The sequence below is a fragment of the Narcine bancroftii genome, chromosome 5, assembly GCF_036971445.1.
Source record: "Narcine bancroftii isolate sNarBan1 chromosome 5, sNarBan1.hap1, whole genome shotgun sequence".
NCBI lineage: Eukaryota > Metazoa > Chordata > Chondrichthyes > Torpediniformes > Narcinidae > Narcine > Narcine bancroftii.
Genome location: NC_091473.1, coordinates 116,398,871 through 116,425,729, shown reverse-complemented (window position 1 = coordinate 116,425,729; position 26,859 = coordinate 116,398,871). Strand labels below are relative to the sequence as shown.

Genomic DNA, 26,859 nt, shown 5'->3' with positions numbered 1-26,859 from the left:
AGCAATCAAAGCAAATTGGATTTGAAATTTGGACAGCTTCATTGTAAGTCTTGTGTCCATGATGTTTCCCAACAGGAACAACTCTGGGTCCTGTGGAAACTTTTTACCTATAATTTTCTCTAGGGCCTGGCCTAGTTCTACCCAAAAGGGTCTTACCTTGGAGCATGACCAGATTGAGAGCACGAAGGTTCTTTTCTCTATGCCACACAATGTTTCAACATTGATCCAAAATTTCCGGTTTACCTTTATTCAATTACTGTGGCGTGAGATATCGTTGATGAAGAAAATTATACGGCACCAGCCGGAGATAATGGACACCCCTGTCTGCTAGATCTAGATGGTGGGAAGGCTGAAGACACTTGCCCATTGGTCACAACTTTAGCCTTGGGCTCATGATATAATTTATCATGATCCAATTTATAAAAGTTTATCCCAACCCCATTTTCTCCACCACTTTGAATAGTCTCACTCCAATTGGTTGAATGTTTCCTCTTCATCCAGAGCCACAACTACACTTAGATTGCCCCTTGACTGTGCCAGGTGAATAATACTTAACAGTCTGCTTATGTTATCTGCAACCTGCCGCTTTTGCAAAAAACATGTTTGATCAGTATTTATTAATATTGGCAAATGTTTCGCCAATCTATTTGCCAAGGCTTTGGCAAGGATCTTGTAGTCTGTCTTCAGCAACAAAATGGGTCTATAAGAAGACGGTTTCAGTGGGTCCCTGTCCTTTTTAGGAATCACCGTAACAATTGCTGTTGAAAAATATTCTGGGAGAGTATTCATCTCCATCACCTGATACACAACCCCCATGAAAAGGGGTTTCAAAAGATCCTTAAATTCCTTGTAGAATTCAGGGGGATACCCAAGCTCAGAGATTAACTCACCTGCCAGTACACCCATTGCTTCCTTTATCTCTTCTGTTGTAAAGGGAGCATTCAGCCCCTTTACTGGACTCAAATTTGGTAGTTTCAATTTTGACAGAAAATCATCTGTTTTTCCTGATTTACCCCCCCCCCCCCACCCCTCCTCGACTCTGTTTTGTATACTGCCAGAAAGTATCATTGATTTCCTTTGGCTTATATGAGATCCTGTCATTCCCCTTTTGTATTGCATTGATTGTTCTCAAGGCCTGTTCTGTCCTCAGCTGCCAGGAGAGAACTTTCCCAATTAGGCCCTTTCCCCAAACTCATAATATTTCTGCCTTGTCCTTAGAATGGCCTTCTCCATTCTATAGGTTTGGAGTGTATTGTAGCTGAGCTTCTTGTTTGATAATTCACTATATTTTTCCTCCGAGTCCATTCTTTGAAAGTCTTTTTCTAATCCGGAAATCTCCTGTTCCAATTGTTCCACTTCCCTCAAATATTCTTTCTTAATTGCTTTAGTATATCCAATTATTTGCCCTCTCAAATATGCCTTTAAGGTGTCCCAAATTAGAAATTTATCTGCAGTAGATGTACAGTTAGTTTCACAGAACACGCCTATCTGAGTTCTTATAAAACTGCAAAACTCCATTTTCTTCAACAGCAATGGATTAAAGCGCCACCTATACATTATCTCTTGTATATCTGGCATTACGATCGTAAGTGTTGGGGGAGAATGATCTGACAAAAGTCTTGCCGTGTACTCAGTTTCCATGATCCTTCCCTTTAATTGGACTGATGCCAAGAATAAATCTATCCTGGTGTAGGAGTCATGTTGCTTCGAGTAAAAGGAATAATCCGTCTCCCTTGGATGCTGCCTTCTCCATGAATCTATTAAGTTTAGCTTTCTCATAAAGGCTATGGTGGCCTTGGTCGCCTTGACACTTGTTACTCTTTTCGTCAACTTGTCTAGGACAAGATTCAGATTAAAAATTAAAGTCCACTCCAATCAGGATGTTTTCTCTACCTTCCCCCAATTTCAAAAATACATCTTGTATAAGTTTCACATCATAAAAATTAGGGGCATATGTATTCAGCATGGTCCAGGGTTCTGTACCATTACATATCTTCCTTCTTTATCCTTGACCACACTCTCCACAGGAACATGTTTCCCTATCAAAATTGCTACTCCTCTTGTCTTAGAATTGAAGGAGGACAAAATTATCTGATCTACCTATCCTCTTTTTAACTTTTGGTGCTCTCCTGTGAAATGTGTCTCTTGAAGAAAGGCTATGTCTACTTTCATTTTTTTGATGTGTGCAAGACTTTCTTCCTCTTCACCAATCGACTTAATCCATTAACATTAAAACTCAAATATTTAATTGTATTAACCATTGCCTTGGAGATTCTCCTCACATTTGTGCCCTCCTCAAACCCCCACTATCCCCCATCCAATGCCCCTCCAATCCTTTATTCTCGACCCTCTAGACCAGCTTGTCGAGTCTGCGACACACCCTTTAGCAACATCAACATCAATGACACTGACACGCACATAGCATCTTACAGCAATAAACCCATGCCCCCTTACTACCTTTTCTACTGACCCATTCTCTTCTCTATCTCTCTTCTCCCCCCCACCCCTGTTCTCTAACTTTTGTGCCCTGAATGTTGGCACTATCTCCCTCTGACTTATGGATCATGTCTGATGCACCCATCCTCCTCCCCTGTTCTACTGCCCCCCGAGCCTTCCCAGATAATCCTGTTTCTTATTAACTAGCTTATGTACATAGAAAACCCATTACTTAGTTAACTTTAATTTTGTAAACTTCAACCCACACATTTAAGAAATAACAAAATTTCAACCTAAAGATTCAACCCTTAACTACCCAATCATCCTTTCCTGACCTTCACATTTTACTTTACATTTTTCCCTCCAATTTCACCATTGTTATTCTTGATTATCCCTCTTCAATTTTAAGACAAATATTAACCATATATTGTGGCGGCGCATATCCTCATGGCAAACCGGCCCCGCTTGTATCGCCACGTGGCGGGGCAGCCATGGGGAAATGGCATCGTCAGAGGTTTCTCTCCGACTCCAGTATCCCTTCCAGTGCACACCCTGGGCAGCGATTATGATGTCACAATGCACCAGGTAACTGCGCTCATGCAGAGCCCACCTCACTGACAAAAGGCAAAGGAGGAAAAACCCAACACCCAACCAACCAATTTTCCCCTGCAACCGCTGCAACCGTGTCTGCCTGTCCCGCATCGGACTTGTCAGCCACAAACGAGCCTGCAGCTGACGTGGACATTTACCCCCTCCATAAAACTTCGTCCGCGAAGCCAAGCCAAAGAATTGGAATAAAAACAGTCGTGAACAACCCTCAACATGGTGGCTGTGTTTCTTCCACTGCTCACACCGCCATAGTATTTTACATTTTGACTGTTTCCTTTGTCCTTTTATATTCATTTTTTGACTCATGACAATTTGTTGGCATACTTCTGTGCCTCCTTACAGTCTGTGAAAAATTATTTTTCCCCCGGCCATCATTATTTTTAACATTGTTGGGTGGCTAAGAGTGAACTCGTATCAATTCTGTCTGAGAGTCCTTTTTATTGAGTTAAATTCCTTCCTCCTTTTTAACAGTTCTGCACTGATATCAGGGTAGAAAAATATTTTTTGCTTGTTAATTTCCATTGGGCTTTCCCTTTCCTTTGCGCCAACTGCTGCTGCATGCAAAATTCTCTCCCTATCCTGGAATCTTAGTAGCTTCAACAGGATAGACATAACATAACAATTACAGCACGGAAACAGGCCATTAGGCCCTTCTAGTCCGCACTGAACCAAACACCCCTTTCTAGTCCCACCTCCCTGCACAATGCCCATAACCCTCCATCTTCTCATCCATATACCTGTCCAACCTTTTCTTAAATAATACAATTGACTCCGCCGCCACTATTTCTCCCAGAAGCTCATTCCACACGGCTACCACTCTCTGAGTAAAGAAGTTCCCCCTCATGTTACCTCTAAACCTCTGCCCCTTAATTCTTAACTCATGTCCTCTTGTTTTAATCTTTCCTCTTAACGGAAATAGTCTATCCACATCCACTCTGTATATCCCTTTCATAATCTTAAATACTTCTATCAAATCCCCTCTCAACCTTCTACGCTCCAAAGAATAAAGACCTAATCTGTCCAATCTCTCCCTATACTCTAGATGCTTAAACCCAGGTAACATTCTGGTAAACCTTCTCTGCACTCTCTCCACTCTGTTTATATCCTTCCTATAATTAGGCGACCAACGTCTTATACAATCTCAACATCACCTCCCAACTCCTATATTCCATGCAATGATTGATAAAGGCCAGCATACTAAAAGCCTTCTTCACCACCCTATTCACGTGAGTTTCTACCTTCAGGGAACGATGTACCCTAAATCTTTCTGCTCTTCTGTATTCCTCAATGCTCTCCCATTTACCACGTATGTCCTATTCTGATTCTTCTTACCAAAATGAAGCACCTCACACTTATCAGCATTAAATTCCATCTGCCATTTTTCAGCCCACTTTTCTAAGCAGCCCAAATCCCTCTGCAATCCTTGAAAACCTTCTTCATTATCCACTATTCCACCTATCTTAGTATCGTCTGCATATTTACTAATCCAATTCACCACCCCATCATCTAGATCATTAATGTATATAACGAACAACAATGGGCCCAATACAGATCCTTGAGGCACACCACTGGTCACCGGCCTCCAACCTGACAGACAATTATCCACTACCACTCTCTGGCCTCTCCCTTTCAGCCAATGTTCAATCCATTTGACTATCTTAAAATTTATACCTAAAGACTGCACCTTCCTAACTAACCTTCCATGTGGTACCTTATCGAAGGCCTTACTGAAGTCCATATAGACAACATCCACTGCGCTACCCTCATCCACATTCCTAGTCACCTCTTCAAAAAATTCAATCAGATTAGTCAAACATGATCTTCCTCCCACAAATCCATGTTGAGTGCTCCTGATCAGATCCTGTCTATCCAGATGTTTATAAGTACTATCTCTAAGAATTTTCTCCATTAATTTACCTACCACAGACATCAAACTTACAGGCCAATAGTTGCCAGGCTTCCTCCTTGAACCCTTTTTAAATAACGGAACCACATGCGCAATGCGCCAATCCTCCGGCACTATCCCCATATCTAATGACATTTGGAAAATTACCGCCAGAGCCTCTGCTATTTCCTCCTTCACTTCTCTCAATGTCCTGGGGAAGATCCCGTCTGGTCCCGGAGACTTATCCACCTTTATATTCTTCAAAAGCCTTAAAACTACACCTTTTGTAATCTCTATATTCCCCATATTTACCCAATTTGCTTTTTTTTAATCTCACATCTCCCAATATCCTTCTCCTTAGTGAATACCGAAGAAAAGAAACTGTTCAATATCTCCCCCATTTCTCTAGGCTCCACACACAGTTTTCCGCTCTGATTTTCTAATGTAGCCTCTGGCCAGAACCCAGGCATGGGGTGGCAGACCTATACGCCTTTTCTATCTCTGTTGTCTCCCACTATATCTCTACCCAATGTCTTTGGTATCCAATCTTGAAATCCTTTCCTATACTCTCCTTTAATCCAACGATTTTGACCTTTTTCCTTCTGCTGCGGTTTTCAAGAGAGCCTATTTTTAACCATATCCTTTCTATGAAGTCTAGTTTTTTTATCTTTTTTTTCTTAGAGGCGTCTCTCTCCCTCATCCACTGCTTTCTAAATGTCTCTTGGGCAAGGTTCTATCACCCTTCCTCTTCCCCCATTATCAGGTTACCCCTTCTGTCTTCTCCCATCCTGGTCACCTACACTTCCCTTCACTGTAGGCTCCCCCTGCACCTGTCTGCAGGTTGCTCCTCTAGCTCTCCCTCTCCATTATCGCTGCTACTCCTCCGTCTCCCACTACTGCCCCTCTGCCTTCCCGCACTCTTGTGGGTTCAGCTTCTGCTCTCGCCAGTTTCCCCTGTCTATCCAAAAGTTCCCCTCTCTCCAGGCTGCTCCTCTCCCATCTCCTGGCCACCATTACCCCTCTGTGCCTGATCTCCACTACCAGGGTCTTCTCCTGGGCTCTTTCTCCAATGCTGGCTCCCAATCGCCCATTGGTTCTGCTGTTCTTGAAGAGCCTCCAGCCTTTCTGGTTCCTCTTGACGCCAGCGACGTCCCCGACACTTCCCATGGTTCTATTGATCACTTTTCCCGCTTGTCAGTTCCCAGCTCCTTCTCTAGCCATTCCCCCTGATTTTGACTCACCTCTGACTGCTTTCTTGTTCTGCTCTTCATTTTGTAGGGAGGGTTCTCCTCCACTTCATTTTTCTTCTCCAGCACTGGCCTTGGGTCTCCTCTGCCATTTTGGGCACCATGAGGTGGGCTGCCTCAACTGCCAGTGTTGCTTTTTTTCTTCAGCTGCTCCTTTTAGTGTTTGTCTATTTTTCATCGTTTGTGTCTTCCTGTCTCCTCCTATGTTTTCTTGTATTTTGATGGTTTTCAGTGTCTTTTTTCCTTCTCTATCTGGGAGCTCTCTGGGCTTAGTGCTCACTCCTCAGCTCTTATTACCCAGGTTTCATGCTTCAATCTGTACTGACAAAGAAGCAATATGTCAATTAACAAAATATACCACAGTCTATTACCAACAAAATTTTGTTGACAATCATCACATTGCGGGATAAAATTTTGCACAAAATTTTATCCCGCAATGTGATGATTTTCTTCAGAGCATGTACTTGATAATTTTAATGTAGACTCCTGTATGATTTCTACGCCCTTTAAACCCTATATAGATTGATGTGTTGAGTGATTTTTTTTTTGTTTCTAAATATGAGAAGATCACTTTTTCTGAATGTCTGAATGTTTTTACAGCTTCTGTTTTTATCTTCAGAATTACGAGAGGAACGGAAAATACTAGAGCGTGATCTGAAGCTGTCACCTCCATCAACACAAAATCTGGCACAGGTTCACAAACCATCTTGGTGCAGATCCTCCCAGAAATTCTGCAGGTAAGATTTAATCAGATCTCTGCTTCCTGCTGCTCAGGATATAAATGAGGAGGGAGGCTCGGTCTTTTGACAGCACCAATGATTCCCTATACCTTGAAGTTTGGCAAATTATGGATTCACTCTGAATGTTCAAAATGAAAGTGTGCTCATGCATATATTCCTTGTACTTGGTCAAGCAAACTACTAGAAAGTTAATAATGTTTATTATACACAAGTACCAATGTACAAACACATCAAAATCTCTTACTTGCTGCAACCAAGCAGGTATGTGAAATATACCAATTACAATAGCTTACATTAAATTGACCCAGCATGAAAGGGATGATAAATATAAAGGATAGATAAATAAATATTCACATATAGTGCAAGAAAAAAAGTGGCATTTCAATAGTGCAGATTGGTCTTTATGGAGGTCCCGAATAGTTTATGGTTAAGGTAGTAAAGGAAGTTCCAGAGCCTGATATCCATTGGATAAGAGCTGTTCTAGAATCTGTAGATGCTGGTCCTCAGGCTTATGAACCTTCTTCCCAAAGGCAACAGTGAGAAGAGGTTGTGACCAGGGTGAAGGGGGTCCTTTGTCACTGGCTGCCTTTTAAAAAAAAAAAAAAAAAATTTTTTCACACTATGAACCATATTAACCAAAATACACACAAACGTTTCCCTCTTGAATTTACACAGTGTCATTTTCTCCCCTTTTAACCCCTCCCTTACCTCCCTCCTTCTCATCCCCCTCCCAACCCACTAAATGTTCAACATATATAATACAATAAACCCATTAAACAATGTCATCACAATGAAAATAAACAATAAAATTGTGTCATCTACTTTTACACACTGGGTCAGTTCATTTCGTTGTCTTCTCATTCTATCATTTTAGGGGCTGGAGGTCCACGGTAGGCCCTCTCTGTTGTGTTCCATGTACGGTTCCAAAATTTGTTCGAATAATGTGACTTTATTTTTTAAATTATGTTATTTTTTCCAATGGAATACATTTATTTATTTCTATGTACCATTGCTGTGCTCTCAGGCTCTCTTCTGATTTTCAAGTTGACATTATACATTTTTTGCTACAGCGAAGGCTATCATAATAAATTATTTTTGTGCTTCATCCAGTTTGAGGCCTAATTCTTTACTTCTTATATTACTTAGAAGAAAGATCTCTGGATTTTTTGGTATGTTGCTTTTTGTGATTTTATTTAATACCGGATTTAGATCTTCCCAAAACTTTTTCACTTTCTCACATGCCCAAATTGCATGTACTGTTGTTCCCGTTTCCTTCTTACAGCGAAAACATCTATCTGATACTGTTGGGTCCCATTTATTTAACTTTTGGGGCATGATATATAGCCTGTGTAACCAATTATATTGTATCATGCGCTACCTTGTGTTTATTATTTTTCTCATAGTTCCGGAGCATAGCTTTTCCCATATTTCATTTTTTATTTTTTATGTTTAGATTTTGTTCCCACTTTTGTTTGGGTTTACAGCTTATTTTATCATTCTCTTTCTCATGCAGCTTGATGTACATGTTTGTTATAAATCTTTTAATTATCATTGTGTCTGTAATCACATATTCAAAGCTGCTTCCTTCTGGTTACCTTCGCCAGCTTCCCAATTTGTCCTTAAAGTAGGTTTTCAGTTGGTAGTATGCAAACATTGTACCGTGAGTTATTCCATATTTGTACTTAATTTGTTCAAAAGATAATAAATTATTTCCTAAAAAACAATTTTCTATTCTTTTAATCCCTTTTCTCTCCCATTCTCTAAAGGAAAGGTTATCTATTGTGAAAGGGATTAGTTCATTTGTGTCAATAATAATTTTATTAGTTGGTAATTTGTTCTTTTCCTTTCTACGTGAATCTTCTTCAAAATGTTGAGCAGATGGTGTAGTACTGGTGAACTTCTATGTTGCACCAGTTTTTCTTCCCACTTATGAAGTATATGTTCTGGTACCTTCTCCCCTATTTTATCTAGCTCTAACCTGGTCCAATCTGGTTTTCCCCTTGTTTGATAAAAATCTGATAGATATGTTAATTGTGCTGCTCTATAATAATTCTTAAAGTTTGGTAGCTGTAAGCCCACTTGTTTGTATCATTCTGATAATTTATCTAGCGCTATCCTCGGTTTCCCCCCTTTCATAAGAATTTCCTTATTATTTTCTTTAGCTCATTGAAGAATTTCTCTGTTAAGGGAATTGGTAACTATTGAAATAGGTATTGAATCCTTGGGAAGATATTCATTTTAATGCAATTTACCCTTCCTATCAGTATTAGTAGTAAATCTTTCCAATGTTCTAAATGTTCTAAATTATCTTATAATTTCTTCATTAATGGCTGATAATTTAATTTGTATAGATGACCTACATTATTATCTAGTCTAATACCTAGGTATCGGATTGCTTGTGTTTGCCATTTAAATGGTGATTCTTTCTTAAACTTTGTGAAATCCACATTATTCATTATTCACTTTTATTTGCTTTGATCTTGTACCCCGATATTTCTCCATATTCCTTCAATTTCTTATGTAATTCTTTTATTGATAATTCTGGTTCTGTTAAGTATACTATGATGTCATCTGCAAATAGACTGATTTTATATTCTTTTTCTTTTATTTTTATCCCTTTTATTTTATTTTCTGTTCTTATCAGTTCTGCCAAGAGTTCGATAGCTAAAGTGAACAGTGAGGGATATAGTGGACATCCCTGTCTAGTTGACCTGATTAATTTAAATTGGTTCAATATATATCCATTTACTGTCACCTTTGCCAATGGTCTCTTATATAATGCTTTAATCCAATTAATATATTTCTCTGGTATGTTGAACTTCTGTAGTACTTTGAATAAATAATTCCATTCTACCCTGTCAAAGGCTTTCTCTGAGTCTAAAGCAATCGCCACTGTTGGCGTCTTGTTTCCTTGTACTGCATGGATTAAGTTAATGAACTTCCAGATATTGTCCGTTGTTCGTCTTTTCTTAATAAATCCAGTTTGATCTAGTTTTACTATTTTTGATACACAGTCGGCCAATCTGTTTGCTAGTAGTTTAGCTGTTATCTTATAATCTGTGTTCAGTAGAGATATTGGTCCATACGATGCTTGAGTTAGTGGATCTTTCCCCGTTTTTGGTATTACTGTAATTATTGCTGTTTTGCATGAATCTGGCATGTTTTGTGTTTCTTCAATCTGATTCATTACTTCCAGGAGAGGAGGAATTAATGTCTTTAAATGTTTTATAGAATTCTATTGGGAGTCCGTCCTCCTCAGGCATTTTATTGTTCGGTAGAATTTTTAATATATCTTGTATTTCCTCTATTTCAAATGGTTTTATGAATTTGTTCCTCTTCTTGCAATTTCAATAGTTCAATTTTAGCTAAAAACTCATCTATTTTGTCTTCTTTCCCTTCGTTCTCAGTTCGGTATAATTGCTCGTAGAATTCTTTAAAGTTTTAATTGATCTCTGTTGGGTTATATGTAATTTGTTTGTCCTTCTTCCTTGATGCCAATACTGTTCTTTTAGCTTGTTCTGTTTTAAGCTGCCAAGCCAGTATTTTGTGTGTTTTTTTCTCCTAGCTCGTAATATTTCTACTTTATTTTCATTATGTTCTTTTCCACCTTATAAGTTTGTAGTGTTTTGTATTTGATTTTTTTTGTCCGCCAATTCTCTTCTTTTTGTTGTATCTTCCCTTGTTGCTAGTTCTTTTTCTGTACTTACTATTTCTCTTTCCAGCTGTTCTATTTCCTGATTATAGTCCTTCTTCATTTTAGTTACATAACTTATTATCTGCCCTCTGATGAAGGCTTTCATTGCATCCCATAATATAAATTTGTCCTTCACTGATTCCGTATTTATTTCAAAGTACGTTTTAATTTGGCGCTCAATAAATTCTCTAACGTCCTTTTTTTTTTTAAGTAGCATGGAGTTTAATATCCATCTATATGTTCTTGCTAATAACAGAGGTGAGTGATTGAGTGATCAGATAACAATCTAGCTTTATATTTCATTTTCCTAACTCTCCCTTGGATATGGGCTGACAACAGGAACAGGACAATCCTTGAGTATGTTTTATGTCTACTCGAATAATATGAGTATTCCTTCTCCTTTGGATGTTGTCTCCACCATATATCCAAAAGTTGCATTTCCTGCATTGATTTAACCATAATTTGGCTACTTTGTTCTTTCTGCTAGTCTTTTGTCCAGTTTTATCCATTTTTGAATCTAAATTAAGGTTAAAGTCCCCTCCTATCAATATATTCCCCTGCGTATCTACAATCTTCAAAAAAATATCTTGCATAAACTTTTGATCCCCTTTATTAGGTGCATATATATTGACCAAATTCCAGAGTTCTGAATATATCTGACATTTTAACATTACGTATCTCCCTGCTGGAGTTATGATTTCCTCCTTTATTTTGATTGGTACATTTTTATTGATTAATATAGCTACACCTCTGGCTTTTGAGTTATATGATGCTGCCATTACGTACCCTACCCAGTCTCTACTTAATTTCTTGTGTTCCACTTTAGTTAGATGTGTTTCCTGCATGAAAGCTTTATCTATTTTCTTCTTTTTTTCAGTAAATTTAATAGCCTCTTCCTTTTGATTTGGTTATGTATTCCGTTAATATTTATAGTCATATAGTTCAACATGGCCGTTTCATACTTTATTTACATCTCATTTCCGCTTCCTCACCACCACCTTTCCCCTTTTCCCCATTTCTATTTCACAGATTTCTTTTTTTGAACGCACTGTATGACAACACTTCTAAAACATAAAATATTTCAACAACTCCCACATCTAAAATTCCCTTAACCCCAAGTGTCTCCCCCCCTCTCTGATTCACCCCTTGTCCCTTGCTGGGCAACCACAACTCCCCTCTCCATTTGGACTGCGAACCCGCTCGCAAGCATCAACTGATTTTGCAGTGACTGTTATTCTCTTCCACCTAACCTCCTCCAGAAAAGACTGATCTTCACATTACAACAAAGCTCCGCTGCTTTTCTTCTCTTTTTCTTTTTATTTATTTATCTTCCTAGCTATTTATTTATTTATTTTATTATTAAAGTTGTCATTATTTATTTTTTTATTTTTTTTATTTTTTTTAAAAAAACCCTTCTTTTTTCTCCTTCTCCCTTACTTCCTTTTTTTTCCCTCCTTTAGTTCTTACTTATACATTATTTTTACTTCTTTATGTGTAGTTTGTCATTGTTCTTTGTTCTTGTTACATCTCTTCATCTCTCTTTCTGTCCTGCAGGCATTCTGCAAATTCTTGTGCTTTCTCTGGATCCGAGAACAGTCTGTTTTGCTTCCCCGGGATAACTATTTTAAGCACCGCTGGATATCTTAACCTAAATTTATAGCCTTTCTTCCATAGGATCGATTTTGCTGCATTAAACTCCTCCTTCTTCTTCAGGAGCTCAAAACTTATGTCTGGGTATAAAAAAAATTTTTGACCTTTGTATTCCAGTGGTTTTGTCTTCTCTAATTTTATTCATTGCCTTCTCCAATATATTTTCTCTTGTCATGTATCTCAGGAATTTTACTAAAACGGATCTTGGTTTGTGTTGTGACTGTGGTTTCGGGGCTAATGTTCTGTGTGCTCTTTCTATTTCCATTCCTTCCTGCATTTCTGACATTCCCAGGACTTTTGGGATCCATTCTTTTCTAAATTCTTTCATATCTTTGCCTTCTTCATCTTCCTTAAGGCCCACTATCTTCATATTGTTTCGCCTACTTTAGTTTTCCATTATATCAATCTTCTGAGCTAACAACTCCTGTGTTTCTTTAACTTTTTTGTCACTTTCTTCCAATTTTCTTTTTAAGTCGTTCACTTCTATTTCTACCGCCATTACACGTTCTTCCACATTTTCTAATCTTTTCCCTATCTCTGTTATAACCAGCTCTATTCTACTCACTTTTTCTTCTGTACTTTTCATTTTTCTTTTCATTTCACTAAATTCTAGTGTCAGCCATTCTTTTAATGCTTTCATTTGTTTTTGAAATTTTTAAAATCTCTGTACTGTCCATTCATTTTACCTCCTATACCTCTGTGCAGAGCTTGGTGTTCTTCTTCTTCTGTGTCTGCTCTTGGGTTTGTGTCTTCTACTTCTCTTCCTTGTATCTGTTGGGCTGCTTGTCTCAGTTTGTTGGGTATTTTTTTTCCCCATGATTTCTTGATGTTCATTCTCTTCTTCTGGGCTGGTTATCTGTTGTGTCTCTTGCTTTTTTCTTTCTCACCCCTCCCGTTCCCATTGCTTTCTTTATCTTCCAGCTTGGGGCCCTGCTGTCGGGCCTCTTTCAGCTGTTCGTGCTATGGAGTTTCACTCCACAGCTGGTCCTCCCTTCCGTCGGTGTTCTCCTTGTCATACGCATCGCGCATGAGTGATTCCTCACACGTGCGCTGTTGCGCCCCCCTGTTTGGCTCCATGAGCCATTTTTGTAGTCCTGCAGTCGGTGGGTCGTGACCCTGCGGGGTCTTCACTAACCTTGGGGAGTGGGCTCCTGTTTCCACGGCGAGTCCCTGCTTTTTCGTGGAGGTAAGGCCTTCACCTTTCTCTTCTGGCGTCCTTCTTCCCGTTGTTTTTGGCTTTTCTTTCTTGGGTGCCATTTTCTCCACCTCTTTATCTTTTATTTGTTGTGATTTGTGTGTCTGGGGCTTTGCTTTTTCTTCACTTTTTTCCTTCTTTTCTGGAAAGGGCTGGTATTTTCCTACCGGCCACTACTCCATCACTTGACTCCTCCCACTGGCTGCCTTTTTGAGGCAGCATCTCACATAGGTGTCTTCAATGGATGGGAGATCCCAGAAAATGCAGCTAATTTTCCATGGATTCCATGTCTCATGACTTTCTGGATGAGTCTAGTGTGGTGGACCTTTTCAAACACATTAATAAAATCCCCATAAATCACATTCACTGCTCGTGAGGCATGATCTGCCCCTCACGACGCCATTCTGACTATCCTAATAAGTTTGCGCTTCACCAAATGCTTGTAAATTCTGCCCTTAAAAACCCCCTCTAATAATTTGATGCAAGACTCATTGGTCTGAAATTTCCAAGATTATCTTTATTAACTTACTTAAACAAGAAAACTACATTTGCCAAACTCCACTCCTCAGGTACCTCTCTTGTGCCCAGGGAGAATACAAAGGTAATTGTTAAAAGACCAGTAATCTCATCCCTCTCTTCCCGATAATCTGGGGTGAATCACTTCTGGTTCTGGGTACTTATCTCTCCTAATGTTTTTGAGAAATTCCAAAGCTACCTCCTTCTTAACCTCGGCAAACTCCAGCATATTAGCTTGTTCTACGCTGACCTCTTTTCAAAGCAAAATATTTATCAAGGATGTCCCTACCTCCTCTCTCTCCAGGGATATTTCCCTCCCTCTTTATCCTTGAGTCCTACCCTCATTCTAGTCATTCACTTGCATTTCATGTACATATAGGATACCTTGTGGTTTTCTTTATTTCTACGTGACAAGGTTTTCTTTGTCCCCCTCCTAGCTCTCCAAAGTCCCTTCTCAAGTTCCTTTCTGGCAACCTTATAATTTTTAAGAGCTTTCCTGATTTTTGCTTCCTAAATTTTGACTCTGCTTATGTCCTCTCCTTGACTAATTGTTCCATGTCTCCTGTCAATCTATCTATCTCAGTGAGATAATCCTATCCAGAACCCCATGCAAGAGATCCCTAAACATCCTCCCCATTTCTGCAGTGCATTTCCCTGAGAAACACTGTTCCCAATTAACATTCCCAAGTTCCTGCATAATACCATTAAACAGGTAATTCGTTCTCCCCCAGTAAAATACTTTCCCATATTGTCTGCTCCTCTCCTTGTCCATATCTAAGCTAAAGGTCAGAGACTCTGAAATGCTAGACCACTGAGAGGATCATCACCTGTCTAGAACTAGATCCAGTATGGCCTCTCCACCAACTGTCAGGAATCCTTCTTGGACACACCTAACAAATTCTGCCCATCTAACCTCTTTGTACTGAGGTGGTACCAATCAATATTGAAATCACCCAAAATAACAACCCTGTTATTTTTTTGCTTTTTTTCCAAAATCCACCTACTTATTCACCCCTCATTGGTCTCAAGGCCACTGGGGGTGCCTTTTGAATACTATCAAAAGAGTGATTGCTCATTTCCTGTTTCTGATTTCCAACAACATTACCTCAGTAGATGATCCCTCCTCAACATCCTCCCTTACTGCAACTATCACTACCCCTTCCCCTACTTTTTACCTCCCTCCCTATCTCTTTTGAAACTTCTGAACCCTGGAACATCAAGCAGAGAATCCTGCTCTTGTGACAGCCAAGTGTCTGTAATGACCATAACATCAATTCCATATACTGATCAGTGCTCTAATTTCATTGCTCTTATTGTTAATACATCTTGCTTTAAATACGTTTTAATCCATTTATGTTGTATCCATGCCTTTCCTTCAACACAGTCTCACTGCACATTGCATCTACCTTTTCACCAACCGCCCCATCGACTGACCTAGTACTCTGGTCTCACCCCGCCCCCCCCCCCCCCCCCCCCGCCAACCAACTGCCAACTTTGTTTAAACGTTTCCTAAATTAGGCCCGGTTCTCTTCTAATAAGGCGTGTACAGAGATTAAAGGGACAAAATCACACTCTGCTCAGGTGAGCATCAATATTACTGATCAACCAGGGTTCAGTAAGCATGCACTGACTTGGTGTTCACCAGACCATTAACTTGTCCTTAATAGGGCTTCCATGAAGGTGGAAATTTGTGTACAAATTTGTGCATGTCACTTGCTTAGAAGAGAAACAATATACAATAAAGCTCCTCGTATCCAGCACCTATGGGGATTGGTAGATGCCAGATAAGTGTGTTTTCTGGTTACTTGAGACTTACTCTTACATTGCCTAACTAATACACCTGCACTAGGAATGAACAGTTTAAAATAAAAATATTGTACTGTACTTACACTGAACAAATTTCACTTGCATGAATATAAACTGTCACTAGATTTGCAGGTTCCTCCGCCCCCACAGAGCTGCCTGAAAGATGAACAATAACTTTATAGATAATTACCCCCCTCCTCCAAGTTTACAGATAAAGCCTTAATAATATACTATTAAAGATTAAGACTCTTCCTAAGCAAGTATAAGGAGACAAAGAGTCACCTCAATGGCGAGCAGCATCAACAAGCTCTTCATCCTGAGTGATGCCATTGCTGTTTCACACAACTTTATTCAAACAGCTGCTACAAGCAAGGCATGATCAAAGCTCTCTGCTGGCTGAATATTTGCTCCCATCTTCCCCAAAGGTTTATGTGTTACTTCAGAGAACATTTACTTGTACAATTTTAAACTTCTGTATTTTTTCACCTAATATTTTATTTAAATTTTTTAAATTTATTTTCCTCAATACCAGAGGTTTTACTTTAAATATGTTCATGATACAAGTTCTATATAATCATGTTGCATATAAACTCTTTGTTGATATAGGAGAATAGTTAACCCATCAGAAGGAGGTTGCTCCTCAACAGAAACAACTGGCCAATCAGAATCAGATCTAGAGCAGAGGATGAAACTGCACAGTGTAAAACCTCTGGGCAAATCCAGTACTTGTGGAATTAGAGACACTTCTACAAGGTTGAAATACTCTGGAATACTCACCACATCATCTCAGATAACTTCATGTAGGACTGCGGACTTCTCAATACCCAGTGATCACAGCAAAGAAACATCAACAAGGTGTGTTGCATCCAAAGGTACATGTGGTCATGTGGTATACTGTAACATTAAAACTCACAAGAACATTCAATCACAGAAAATGGATGATATATCAAGAATTTTAAGTGCAAACCAGTTGGAGTCTGCATGTGATAGAACTTCTATGGCAGAATCAATGTCATTTAATGAGGAAAGACAAAAAGCATTGATGTATTCCTGGTCATCTAATTGTTTGCCAAGTGGACACCAATCAGTTGCTTTTTCCACCCAGACTGGAGTTCATTGCACCACACAACCTAACAGAATATTATTATCAAGTTCAAAAAACCCTGTTGAAGATCTACCTTCCGTGCCTAAACAGGATGGCTATATTCTTAATCCAGCACCACCTACCACTGAGAAGCCCATTGGTACTCAGGGCAACCACACACGTAGATTGAGAAGAGCCTGCATAGACCGACTTGCTGGTCATACATAGAATGAGGCTGGACTCCAGTGAACTAGCTCTGGTTTAGAAGTGTGGCAAGATTTGAAATGTCAACTATAATTTTTAAAAATCTCAATTTTAGCCAAAGTTCCTGAAACTGTGGCATTTTGATGAATTTACTAACATTCTATTACCTGTGTTTTAAATTATTTTGTGTACTTAGTAAAACTAAAAATGACACTAAATGCCAAAGATTTTAATTTTCTTACAATATGGAAGAAAGCATGCAAATTTAAGTAAACTTTTTTTTTCCTCTCAGACTTGCTTTTGAAATGCTGAAATGAATTGTTCATAATCTAAAATGCCCTGACACCATTTTATCCAAGTTAAATGCAATTTGGACTTTCCTGGGTTGAGTGTTATGTATGGAAAAACACACAGAAATGCTGGAGAACCCACTGGTCTTTCAGCATCCATAGGAGATAAAGATATATTACTGACATTTTGGACCTGAGTCCTTCTTCAAAGTATAAGCGCAAAATATATGAATAAAGACTAAAGAATGACAGGAGGTGAAGGCTAGACCAACAGCCAAAAGGTGTGAATTGGATATGATGAGGAATTGATATTTGGCTCCATGAAAAGAGATAGATGGAAAAGAGAAGCGAAAGAGAGACAGACAGATAGAGCTGGGGGGGGGGAGAAGAAAGAGGGTGGGTTTTACAGAAACCAGAGAAGTAGATGTTGATGCCTTCTGGTTGGAGGGTGCCCAGACAGAAGAAGAGATGTTGTTTCTCCAAGTGAGTTATATGTATGTGGTGATATGAATATGTAACTGCTGATGGCTAGCTGGCCTGTCCCCCACTGGTGACTCGCTCCCTGGTAACTCCTCCCCTTGTGACCCTGGAATAAAGGTTGACCTCCCTCTCCCTGTCCTCAGTTGAGCATGGAATCGGGCCAGCTACGTCTAAAGTATAATAAAGTCTATCATTTCTCATTCTACATCTTTGGAGTTATTGATAGAGCCTATCAATCTGTTATACTTTAATCTCCATCATTAAATAGGTGATCGGGTGAGGGCTACCCTGATCTAAGATGATGGACGTTGTAAGGTAAAACATCATGAGATGGGAATGTGTAGGGAGTTACCCTGTACAGGGCAGTAACAAGAAGGGGAGGTGTCCTTGTACTCCTGTTAGGTAAAACATCATGAGATGGGAATGTACAGGGCTGTAACAAGATGTAAATGCATCCTTGTACTTACAAGATAAGAGAGACATTGATGGATTGAGAGGCAGGAAGCTAGCAGGGAAAGGATAGCAACAGTTTTAGTCATTGGACAAGTAATGATATGATGATGTTCTAAGCATGTATCCAAGGGTATAAAAAATCACCATTTTGCTGATAACGGCAGAATGCATTCTCCGACTAACTTTGTTAGTCGCAAGTGTTACAATCCGGTAATAAAGAACAAAGAACCCTGATTTCGACCCAGTCTGGTGTTTGTCTCACTCATTCATGAACAAAGCAGACCTAACAACGTTTAGCACCAGGTCGCTGTTGGAGGGGGAGCCGGTTCGGTAAGACGGCGGCCCACATGTTGACCACATGGTCATACCAGGAGAAGAGGATGAAGAAGGTGGAAGTGATGTCCTGTATAACAAGCAGGTAGCTTCTCTCGCTGGGCAGCATCGCTGAGGGTGCTTCAGCTGGCTGCAGAAGTAGCACTTAGGGTGCTCGGTGGGGTCGGGGCCTCTCTATACTGAGGCAGTCTGTGATGCCATGTCCAACATGTGGCAGCGATGGATTCAGTGTGGCAGAGGGCTGAATCTAAAGTCTTAATGAGCTAGAGGGCTCTCTGCAACAACAGCCTGTCTTTCTCCAGCAGTCGCTGGTGGATGTAATCGGACCTCACCCAGCCATGAAGACATTCCAGATCAGCTCTTCCAGATACTGGTCTGCCAATACTGGGGTAAGGATATTGCCCCTGCATTCTCACCCCGATCATACAAGACCCAAAGGAATTCATCCAGAGTCTCACTGGGTTGCTGTTTTCTCAAGGCCAGGCGGTACCACGAGTAGGCTTCATTTACCCGCAATCTGTAGAGGTTGCGGAGCTCGGTCATGGATGCGGAGCAAGTTGTCCAGCCCCTAATCACCAACTATGCACGGTGGCCGATCCTCACACACAGTAACTTGAGTTTCTTCTCTTCAGAGTCCACAAATCCTCAGAAGCTTCCAGGAAGTCTGAAGCACTTGATCCACTGCTCATGCAGCTCCGGAAGTCTACGGGTCAAGGTCTAGTCTGTTGTGTCACAGCAGTTTCTGCACCCCATGTGCACACACTGGCTCTCATCCCTGGGACCTGTCCTGCTGCAGAAACATGCGAGGAGTCACAAGTCCGACCCGTTGGTCAAAGAGGTGTAACTCCTGCATGCTATCCTCAATATTCCGAGGTGATGTACCTAGACGGCCATAGGACACGGTCCCCATCCGGGACCTGTCGCCTGCCAGAGACCCCTGCCCCCTCCCCAGTCTTTCAACCCAGGTCATTACCTACACCCACACTGCCCCCATCAGGGACTCAGTGCAGGTCAGTGACCTAATCCCACCCACCATACCATACACCCCGAACCCTGCTCCAGCTGCTGCGACCACCACGACCGCCACCTCATACAACCAAGCCCAACCTCGGATGGAGCCAGCCCTTTCTCTCCAGTCTCAGGACACACGACCGGCAATGGAGCCCACTATTGTACCACCGGTGGAACTGTGCCTGCCACAGAGACAAAGGAGACCACTCAATCAGCTGAGCCTCTAGGACTTTTAACCCGGCGAGGTTTTTGTTTTAAAAGAGGGGTGAATGTGGTGATATGAATATGTAACTGCTGATGGATAGCTGACCCATCCCCCACTGGTGTCTCACTCCCTGGTAACTCCTCCCCTTGTGACTCTGGGATGAAGATTGACCTCCCTCTCCCTGTCCTCAGTTGAGCACTTTGAAATCAGGCCAACTACGTCTAAAGTATAATAAAGCTTGTCATTCCTCACACTACAGCTTTGGAGTTATTGATAGAGGCTATCAATATATTATATATTTGAGCTGCCTTGCTAAGGATCTCCTAGCTTTTACTCAAACAAATTTTCTGTGCCTGCCTCGCATTTACTCTTTGCTGCATTTTGTCCAAAAGAAACCAATCGGAAATGTTTCCGTTTTACAATTGGTGACTGTTTTGAATTGTTACGGCAAGCTAATGAATCAGGCATGATTTACTACCTTTATCCAAGCGTGGCTGTTAGCATATGAGCTTTTTCTTGCCCCTGATTTTAATAAGCCTCCTATGCATGCTATTTAACATAACATTAACTGCAAACTTTCCTACAAAAAAAAACTGCAGGAATTGTCAAAATACTGAAGTAAGCTCGAGGAACTATAGCTCACACATGTCATAATTCCTTTTGGTTGTTCTGTCCTATTGAAAGGAGATCTCCTTGTGCAAGGTCCAATTTGATGTAGATTACTTGAACAGTAAGAAATGTAATTTGTGCTAGTGTAGCCAGACAAGCCCAATATTGGAGTGCATTCAGCAAAACAGCAAATGGCGTGTGAGATTTCTACATGTAGGTATGCACATCTGACTTTCTGGAGAAAATCTGACAGTTTTTTTGGCACTATTTCCCGAAAGATCCCACTTAATGTCTCTGACATTCTTCATTTGGAGAATGATAAATGACCAAAGGAACTGCTCACACTAACTGTTCGAGTCTCTCATATTTAATTCACGAAGCAATATTTATTTATTTATTATATAGATGAAGTACTTGTCCTGCATATTTATTGTTTGTGTGTTATGCCTGGTTGTGGGACTGTGTGCTTTGCCCCAAGGCTGTTTTGTTGGGTTGCACTTGAACAATCAGATGACAAGATACTTGACTTAATTTGAATACGAGTATGAATATAAAATACAATTTATGCCACATTTTCTGCACAAGGTTGGTTGAAAATATGCAATCCATTGAATAGTATTTTTCTATGTTTTTCCTTTTCTACCATGTTATTGATTCTTTTAATACCAGCAAACAACATTTGTTTCTAATTTTTGTTTGCAATCCATCTTTTTGGAAAACACTGGCTGAATTTGCATGACATTTGCTATCCAATAACATAATTATAGTGCAACAAATTCTCATCTATTGATTTGGCAATGAGGGAATTAGGCACCAGAGCTCCACTGAAATTATAATAAATAGAAAGGAACTGCATGATTAATTCCATTAGAAAATTATTAATTGCATTGAAGCAGACAAGGCTAAGAGATTCTAATTGAGTGATTTTTTTTTTTGTTGTTGTTGCACATTTGAGCTGTTTTGAACCATGAATGTTTAGAGGCCATTTCCTAACCAGTGTGACAGATTGTATATAGATATGTTTTTGGGAGATAAATTGGGGCAAGTTTTTTAGTGCAGGTCACATACAAACACTTCAAAAGAGATGCCATTTAAAATACTGGAGCTCTGCTCAAGCCAGACAGGGCAGCTCCTGGGGGCCTTCGCAAAAACTTTGGGGAGTGCCCAAGAGACTTCACTAATGGATTGTCGTTTTGAAAAGCAACAGATGAAAGAGGTCGGAGGAGTGGTTCGGAGCCGCAGGCTGTCTGAAGTGCAGCTTCCTGTTTTAAGAGGGTAATGTGATTTTACAAGCAGGGAGTCAAACAGGCTTTTCTCAGAGAGAGAGATCAATTCGGCAGTTTTACAGTCAGCAAGCTTGTGGGAAAAACCCAATTTTGAAGAGGGGTTGTAAGTTCTTAGTTCAGCCTGGTCATGGTCCATACAAGAGGAGAGGACTGGCTTCCTAATGTTTCACTTGAAATAAGGGAAACAAAAAGGAACTCTGGGGTGACCTGAAAGAAAGAGGTTATCATCTGGAAAACCCTGATGGGGCACGTTTCTTCGGCAAGACTCTGAAGTAGATGATTAAAAGAAATCAGTTGTGGGTGTTCATCGAACAACAAATCTCTCTCTGAAAACCGACAAGAACCTTCCTGAGTGGTAATCATTTACCTTTCAAGCACCAAAGCCAGGTGAACTTCATAAATGTTAAATTTTGTGCACAGTATAAAACTTGCCTGCAACCAGTAAAACTTGGAGAAATGAGAAGTGAGATTTGACTGTGAATCAAAGAACTTTTCTAAACTTGCATTATATTACATTACATACACGTGCCCTTTGAATTAGAAGGGGGTTAAATTAGGTTAGTTAAATTATAGTGATAAGTTAAAGTGTGATTCTGTTTTCATGTTTAAAGATAATTAAAAGCAACTTTTGTTTAAGTAACTATTTGTCTTGGTGAATATCTATTGCTGCTGGGTTTTCGGGTCATCTGGGCTTGTAACATTAGTGACCCCCATTTTATTTTCATTTAGATAACACTGGTCATTATGCTCATATCTTTCTCTTGTACAATTCCTCTCTTCCCTTTGTAATTTAATTTCTCCTTCCACAGACCAAGTTTTGCATTTTATTATTTCTCCTCTCTACCCACACTAATTTCTTGGCACTTTCTTAAAAACCTATTGTTTTTTTTATATTTCATATGGAAAATGTTATTAATCTGAAGTGTTAATTATTAACCTGTGGTGACATGCCACTAGGCCGACGAACTGACACTGCCCGGTGAGTTCATCAATGCACCTCACAACCTCCAGCGGTCGCTGCACGAGCTACTTCCCCACCTCCGGGCCCACTTGGACTTCTTCGCAACCCCACCATCACCCAGACATGGCACATGGCCATGTTATGTCCCCAGCAAGCTGCACTCTGCACAGTGTTTTTATTTGGCGGGCCCTGCCCGTGGCACCTCTGCATAGGCTTTACGAGGGGCTGTACAGGGTTGTCCAGCATTCAGGATCTACGTTCATGCTGGACATCGGTGGCAGGCGGGAGCTTTTTACTGTGGACAGGCTGAAGCCAGCTCACCTTGACCCCACCGAACCAGTGATTGTGGCCCAGCCCAAGAAGCAAGGCCGCCCAGCTAAAAAGGACATTGGTGCCAGTTCTGTGGTGGGGGGGAGGGGGCTGTGTAGCAGCATGCCACTAGGCAGGCGAACTGGCCCCGCTTGTAATCCATGTGGCTGGGCAGCCGTCCAAAATGGTGCCGTCGGGGGTTTCCCCTTCTTCTCAGCACCAGCCTCAGAAGCCTATTCTGGGGGACCATGTGACACCCGAGTGACATCAGCGCCCTCCAGCGTGGTTCTCAGCCAGGTCTGGGCTGGGAGTATAAGTCTAGCCCGGCAGCCAGCAATTAACCAGTTTTCCGCTCACTGAACTCAACCCATCTGGTTGTGTGTTCTTTCAGTAGCAGTGTAGCTGCCGCTACAAACCATAAGTTTTCTTTCTTATCTGTTGTGTATTGTATTTGCAGTCTTTTCTAGCAGAATCGGACATTTTTGCACCGAATGTTTTAGCACTCGCATTTGGTGACAGACATGGCATTTAATTTATTATCATTTTAATTAAATATAATGGAAGAACATCTCTGCACTCCCCTCACCTGCGGTGACATCTCCGCACTCCCCTCTCCCGCGATGTCATCTCCGCACTCCCCTCTCCCCTTGGTGTCATCTCCGCGCTCCCCTCTCCCCGCGGTGACATCTCTGCATTCCCCTCTAACCGCAGTAACATTTCCACACTCCCCTTTCCCCCCAGTGTCATCTCCGCACTCCCCTCTCCCGCGATGTCATCTCCGCACTCCCCTCTCCCCGCGGTGTCATCTCCGGACTCCCTTCTCCCCACAGTGACATCTCCTAACTGTTAACACCAAAATGTCCAGCCCAAATTGTGGATGACAAACTGGAAGCCATAATATCTGGTGCCAAAATATCAGTGTCAAAATGTCCCAGACCCATTTTCTGGTTATTTCAGATCTGCAGATCTATTTTCTCTGACAATCAGCAATGATCTGATTAGAATTGTCATTGAAAAAACTGTTACAGTCATACAAAACATTGGTTAGAACACACTGAAATACTTTGTACAGTTCTGGTTGACATATTGCAGGAAGGATGTAGTAGGAATCGATTAAAGAAATTGCCAAGGATGATGCCTAGAATAGAGGGCTCAAAATAAAAGGTGTGTGTTCCAAGCTGAATGTAGGAGTCTGAGGGGGTGGCTATAGAGGTTTACAAAATTATGAAAGGCACAGACAGTATACACAACATCTTGTTTCCAGGGCAGAGGAGTTTAGAACAAGAGGGAAGAATCTGAAGGTTATCTTTGTGGCAAGCCTTTTTCTCAGTCTGAGGGTGTTGAATATTTGGAATGGGCTGCTAGAGGAGGCAACACCATTTGAATGTTTAAAATGCATGCGAATATGTACCTGGAAAGGATAGGATAGGAAAAATCATGGTGTCAATATAGGCAAATGGGATTAGTGTAGATAGGCATTGTGGTCAGTATGAAGGAGGTGAGCAATATTTTTGTATACTTGTATGAAAGGGATTGGGATGTGCCTGACCTGCTACTACTTTCAATATTTGTAATATTTTTGTTTAATAGATTAGGACAAATAGCATCTTGCAGGCATAGGGGGTGTGGAGATGATTGAAATAGTAGTTATGAGTGACTGGTATTGCAGATAACCAGCAGTTCGTGGTATAGTTTGGTACTGGGATCGCAATTACTGTACTGCCCACCAACAAAACAAGTTGGAACTCGTGTGTGATCTTTTGATTGTAATTTTAAAAGAATTACTTTTTCATTATGTAATCATTTTGCTGAAGGCCAAATGTAGAGGAATTGTTCATTGATCTTTGGCCAACCACAGGAGCCTTCTATTTCAGAATAACTAAAGGTCTCTTCAGATGCAACTGCACACCTGCAGGTAATGAAGAGCAAAGCTTTATAAAGGATGATTGACCTTTTCTGAGCAGTTAAATGCTGGATAATTTTTTTTTCTGCTTCCATTTACTTTTAAGTGTTGGATCAAAAAGTTTATGTGCTTTGATCTTTAATGCATTCAAGTTAAATAGGAAATCAAATGTCACAACAATGATTTTCTGCCCCCATCATTTCTGATTCCAAACAGCCCAGTAAATGGGCAATAGGAATACCAGGGACTAATCGAGGTATGTACATTTTATAATGCACTTTATATATGTAATTAAATAGTATATAAAATAATATCAATAGTTTCTGATGAATATAAGAGTCCCAATCACAAAAAAAATCATTTGTTTTTTACATCCTCACCCTCTCCCATCCCGATTTCAGGTTGGATTGCACAAATTTTCAGATGACTTGCTCCATCCTGCTGCCTTTGATGCAACTTGTTCCAATCTGTTGCATTCTGTTACAATAAGTGCATGAATTAAACTACTCTTCCTGCTCTCTTTATTTAGAATTCCTCACTTCCCAGGCTCCTAATGCATTTTAAATAACAGAGGATCCAACTAAAAGTGAGCCAAAAGTTAAAAAAAAATTACCTTTTTGATGTGGGATACCTCAATAATCTGAGAAATGTGGTGGCAGCATTGACGATTGCATCAGGCAGCCGCAGCATGGATTCAGAAAGGGCAGGTCTTGTTTGACAAACTTGTTTGGAGTTCTTTGAGGATATAATGGGTAGATAGAGGGGAAGCAGGTTGAGGTTGTATATTTGGATTTACAAAAGACATTTGATAAAGTGCCACACAAGAGATTTATGAATAAGATACAGATGAATGGAGTTGAGGGAAGTATATGGGCATGGATTGAGGATTGGTTAACTGATAAAAGGCAGAGAGTTGGGATAAATGAGTGATTTTCTGATTGGCAGACAGTGCCACAGGGGTTGGTGCTGGGTCCGCAGCTGTTCATCATTTACGTTGATCATTTGGAAGAGGGGACAGAGTGTAGTGTAGCCAAGTTTGTGGATGATACTAAATTGATTGGAAAAGCAGATTGTACAGAGCATGTAGAGAGGCTGCAAAAGTATATAGTTAAGTTAGGTGAGTGGGCAAAGGTCATTTATTTTGGAAGGAAAAATAGAAGAGCAGATTATTATTTAAATGGTTAAAAACTGACACATGCTGTTGTGCAGAAGGACTTGGGAGTACTTGTGCATAAATCAGAAAAAAAGTTGAGTTGCAGGCACAACAGGGTATTAAGGCGGGAAATGGAATGTTGTTCTTCATCACTTAGAGGAATTAAATTCAAGAGCAGGGAGTTCATGCTGTAACTAGACAAGGTACTGGTGAGGCTGCACCTGGAGTACTGTGTGCAGTTATGGTCTCTGTACTTGAGGAAGGATATACTGGCCTTGGAGGCAGTCCAGAGCAGATTCACCAGGTTGACCCCAAGATTAGGGGGTTGACCTATGAGACTAAATCACCTGGGATTATACTCACTTGAATTCAGAAGAATAAGAGGAGATCTTATAGAAATATATAAAATTAGGAAAGGGCTAGATAAGATAGAAACAGGAAAATTGTTTTCACTGGTAGGGGAGACAGCCTCAAAATTCAGGGGAGTAGAATTAAGACGGAGATGAGAAAAACCTGTTTTTCCCAGAGAGTAGTGATTTTGTGGAATCACTTCCATAATGGAAGTGGTTGAGGCTACTTCATTAAACATATTTAAGCTTCAGTTAGATATATTTTTACATAACAAAGGAATTAAGGGATATTGGGGGGGTGGAAAGGTAGGTAGATGGAGTTGAGTCAATTATCAGATCAGCCCTGATCTTATTGAATGGCGGAGCAGGCTCGATGGGGCGGATGGCTGACTCATGATCCTATTTTCTTGAAATCAATTACATCCAGGGAATCAATGCAACTCTTGCAAA

At 40.5% G+C, this 26,859-nt stretch overlaps 1 protein-coding gene across 4 annotated transcripts in view; it reads left to right on the top strand.

Annotated features, from left to right (window-relative positions):
* Positions 1-18,529, top strand: part of ccdc24 (coiled-coil domain containing 24) — an 88,683-nt gene extending 70,154 nt beyond the window's left edge. For all 4 annotated transcript variants that reach the window (XM_069938850.1, XM_069938851.1, XM_069938852.1 and 1 more), the window contains 2 exons: positions 6,797-6,914; positions 16,385-18,529. In XM_069938850.1, the coding sequence (XP_069794951.1) occupies positions 6,797-6,914; positions 16,385-17,090 (824 nt within the window). In that variant the 3' untranslated portion in view covers positions 17,091-18,529. The remainder of the gene's footprint in view (positions 1-6,796; positions 6,915-16,384) is intronic.
* Positions 18,530-26,859: the final 8,330 nt, after the last annotated feature.